Source organism: Phyllobates terribilis, unplaced genomic scaffold (genome assembly GCF_046119375.1).
Source record: "Phyllobates terribilis strain yellow unplaced genomic scaffold, ASM4611937v1 Scaffold_7__3_contigs__length_470593459, whole genome shotgun sequence".
In the NCBI taxonomy this organism is placed as follows: Eukaryota; Metazoa; Chordata; class Amphibia; order Anura; family Dendrobatidae; genus Phyllobates; species Phyllobates terribilis.
Window position 1 is genome coordinate 437,217,380 of NW_027362767.1, and position 4,015 is coordinate 437,221,394.

General features: G+C 42.5%; 1 protein-coding gene across 1 annotated transcript; it reads left to right on the forward strand.

Annotated features, from left to right (window-relative positions):
• Positions 1-296: 296 nt before the first annotated feature.
• Positions 297-3,739, forward strand: POU3F4 (POU class 3 homeobox 4). The gene has a single exon (XM_073642141.1). The coding sequence runs from the start codon at positions 880-882 to the stop codon at positions 1,966-1,968; it is 1,089 nt and encodes a 362-aa protein (XP_073498242.1). The 5' UTR covers positions 297-879; the 3' UTR covers positions 1,969-3,739.
• Positions 3,740-4,015: the final 276 nt, after the last annotated feature.

Sequence of the window (4,015 nt, forward strand, 5' to 3'; positions counted from 1 at the left end):
CAAAGTCTGCGTGGGAGACGCTGACCCCAAGAAATGCACCAAAACCTCCACCCATGCGAGAATTTACAATGTATTAATATGGAGACTGGACAGGCACATTATATATTATACATATATATTTGCATATAGAGATATTGTAGAAATTGGCAAACACTAAATTTACGGAAATTGCGACAGAGACTTAACAGGAGACAATCTTCAGTATTTTATTATTTTTTTACTATTTTATTTATTTTTCTATCCATTCATTCCATTGTCTTTTGCTTTCCACATCTCATGCACACAGGATGGATTTCTCCCCAATCTGGGGACTGTTCTCACTGAGCGGCACAGCTGGGATCCTGGGGGCTTGGAGAGATGCTGCTCGCTGTTCCTTCCACGCGTGGAGCTACTGTGTGCTGCATGTGGACGTGTCTGTGAGGATGGAGCCCAGAGAGGTTCTTCTTGCTGGATGCACAGGCTGGGGACAGGGGAGATATTCAGCCTCCGTTCACTTCATGCAATAACACGAATTAATCTTAATTATTGCGTTTGTGACGTGGGGTTTGCTTTGATGGCTGGCGCTGGGGATAGGGAAGGGTTAATTCGGGCTCTCTGGACACTCAGCCCGCAGGAGCCAATGAAGGATCCTGCTTTGCTCACTTCCTACTCAGTCCCATTTAACCCCTGCGTTTCCCTGGCTGCTGTGGATGCAGGGTCCCTCCTACTGGTGGTCCATTGGCAGAAGGGAAGGCTAGCCAGCAGAGGAGGGGTCCCCATTGGCTGCAGTGTCTGTCACTCACACACCGGTTAGTGATTTGGCTTCCTTGCCTTGTAGATGTCAAAGGCTTGAGCTGCACCCTTAGCACATTATAGCTGGTAGGGGATCCACACCGAGCAATGGCCACAGCTGCTTCCAATCCCTACAGCATCCTCAGCACCACATCCCTGGTCCATGCAGATTCCGCGGGCATGCAGCAAGGGAGTCCCTTCAGGAACCCCCAAAAATTACTCCAAAGTGACTATCTGCAGGGGGTGCCCAGCAATGGCCACCCTCTGGGACACCACTGGATGGGCAGTCTAGGCGATGCCAACCCTTGGTCTTCAAGTTTAACTAGCAGCCCTTTGGACCAACAGGACATTAAACCTGGCAGAGAAGACCTTCAGCTGGGCACCATCATCCATCACAGGTCACCTCATGTCAGCCATCACTCACCCCATACAAACCACCCCAATGCATGGGGAGCCAGCCCAGTTCACAACCCATCGCTCACCTCCAGTGGACAGGCAATAAATATCTACTCCCAGCCTGGCTTTACTGTCAGTGGCATGCTGGACCATGGTGGGCTCACCCCACCTCCACAGACGGTCACCACGCAAAGCTTGCACCCTGTGCTCCGAGGGGACACCAGCGACCATGTGGACCTAGGTTCCCACCATTGCCAGGACCATTCGGACGAGGAGACCCCGACATCAGATGAGTTGGAACAGTTTGCCAAGCAGTTTAAACAAAGACGCATCAAGCTGGGCTTCACCCAAGCAGATGTTGGCTTGGCCCTGGGGACCCTGTATGGCAATGTCTTCTCCCAGACCACCATCTGCAGGTTTGAGGCTCTGCAGCTCAGCTTTAAGAACATGTGCAAGCTAAAGCCACTGCTTAACAAGTGGCTGGAGGAAGCAGACTCATCCACAGGTAGCCCCACCAGCATCGACAAAATAGCTGCCCAGGGCAGGAAAAGGAAGAAGAGGACCTCCATAGAGGTGAGTGTCAAAGGGGTACTGGAGACCCATTTCCTCAAATGCCCCAAACCAGCCGCCCTGGAGATCTCCTCCCTGGCAGACAGCCTGCAGCTGGAGAAAGAAGTGGTCCGGGTCTGGTTTTGTAATAGAAGACAAAAGGAGAAAAGGATGACCCCACCAGGGGACCTCCAGCCGCACGAGGTCTTCTCCCACAACGTCAAAACAGACACCTCCTGCCATGATCTTTGACTATAGGCTCTTGACCTCTTGCCTGGACCTCAAAACAAACAATGAGAAACAGTGGAAAATCTTTTTTTTTTTTTTTTTTACTTTTTTTTTTCTCTTTAACTTATGTTCTATTCTTTATGGCGGAACGAAAAATGACACAAAAACTTTTGCAAAAAAAAAAAAAAAAAAGTTAAAAAAAATCAATAAAGACTCGAGGAGCTGCTTGTTCCAAATCTGGCAATATAACTGAGACAAACCTGCTGTTTACTACCAAGAAGAGAAGTTTGTGTGTTGTGGGATCTTCTCGTCCGATCAGACCTGTGCCTCTCACCTTCCTGCGCCTTGATGACATCAGATCTAAGATTTCAGGTGACTTTGGTTTTACAATCGTTTCTCCTCTCACTCTGGAGATGGATCTGGGATTCTCATTTTTTTGGTTGTTTTTTTTTTTTCCTCCATGTGATCAGTACACAATATTTGTGAAGGCGATTTTTTGCTTTATCCAGCCTTGTGTATCAGGATGGTCCCTGCAGTCATCATCACCCTCATCATCCTCTATAGTGCTAACTGTTGTGTAACAAGGTACTACTCTCTCTGCAGAAGCCCTTGTCTGCTGTGTCATATAAGTGACTGTTAATGAGAAGCCTGGCTATAGTAACCATTGTGCATGTCATGTATCCAGACAACCCAGCATTTTACGCATTTATACATGTTATCCCTGGTTTGCTGATTATTATTGGGGTGTCATTATTATTGTCTGTGGGGGTCAGTGTCAGTGCTGGGGGCCCAGCAAGGACAGAACCAGCCTGGAGTGTGGCTGGACCCTCTCTCTGTATCTTTTTTGTATCTCTTTATGTCTCTGTATCTTTTTTGTATATCTTTATGTTTCTGTATCTTTTTGTATCTCTCTATGTCTCTGTATCAGCTCTATTTCTCTCTTTCTGTCCCCCCCTGTCCAACGAAAATCCAAGACTGTTTGTGGTCTCAGTGCAGGTAGGGTTCTCTGTATGTGACTGTAAAACCTCTATAAGGGGCTGTTAAATCCATAATGCCCATATTCCATGAGTTCTGTCCAAGCATCTATTATGTTGCTCATTGTTATTGCTCATATTCTCCCTCTGCATGTCCATGGTTTGTATATTTATATATCATATTATGTATTTTTTTTTTATTTAATTTTTGTATTATTATATAATATAAAGCTCTGCTTCCAGATGTCAGATACTATAGGATTATATCAAGAGGTGCGTGCCTAAAAATCACATCTATATGCTCATTTTTGTTTGCATTCAAAATCCAGATTTTACTCTCATTGTTAAGATATATTATTATAATTTTTTTTGCACCCCAAAATTAATTTTTTTTCTTCCTTGACTCAAATCCAGGCCCAACACAGACCCATTACCCATCATATCTAATTCAGAGCTGTATGTGTGCATATCGCCTGTACAAATAGTCACATATCTACCCTGTCTGAGACCTTCTATAATTTAAGTTTGGTTGATTTTGTTTCCATCTATAGTCAGAAATGTTAATAACTGCTGATGTTTTCTTTCATCATAAGCATTTTGATATTTTCAATTCTTCTCCAGTCAGAGCTAAGATTTAGCCCCAAAACAATCAACGAAATAATGTTTCTGCCAACTTTATAAGTGTACAGTTTTGTATATTGAACTTTTTGAATTTATTAATTTAAAAAATAAAATAAAAAAGATCATTTACTTTATCCATTTAGTATCTGATGTATAATAAATGCTATTTTCATTAAAAGTTGCTTTTTTCAACAATTTTATTCAGAATTGTCTATTATAGTTACCAATTATTTATTTTCAATAAATTCTGTTGTCTGTTTAAATAAAAAAAAAAATAGAAAAAAAACGAACAAAGATAAATTGAGCGCAAAGACACAAAATCTGATGTTATTGTTTGTTTGTCACCTGGTTTTAGTTTTAGGGTTTATAATGACACAATATTTTATTTGTTGTAAAAAAAGATAAAAAAGAAAGAAAAAAAATATAAAGAAATAAACATTTTTACAAAATGACAAGTAACTCAGTTGTGTATGTGT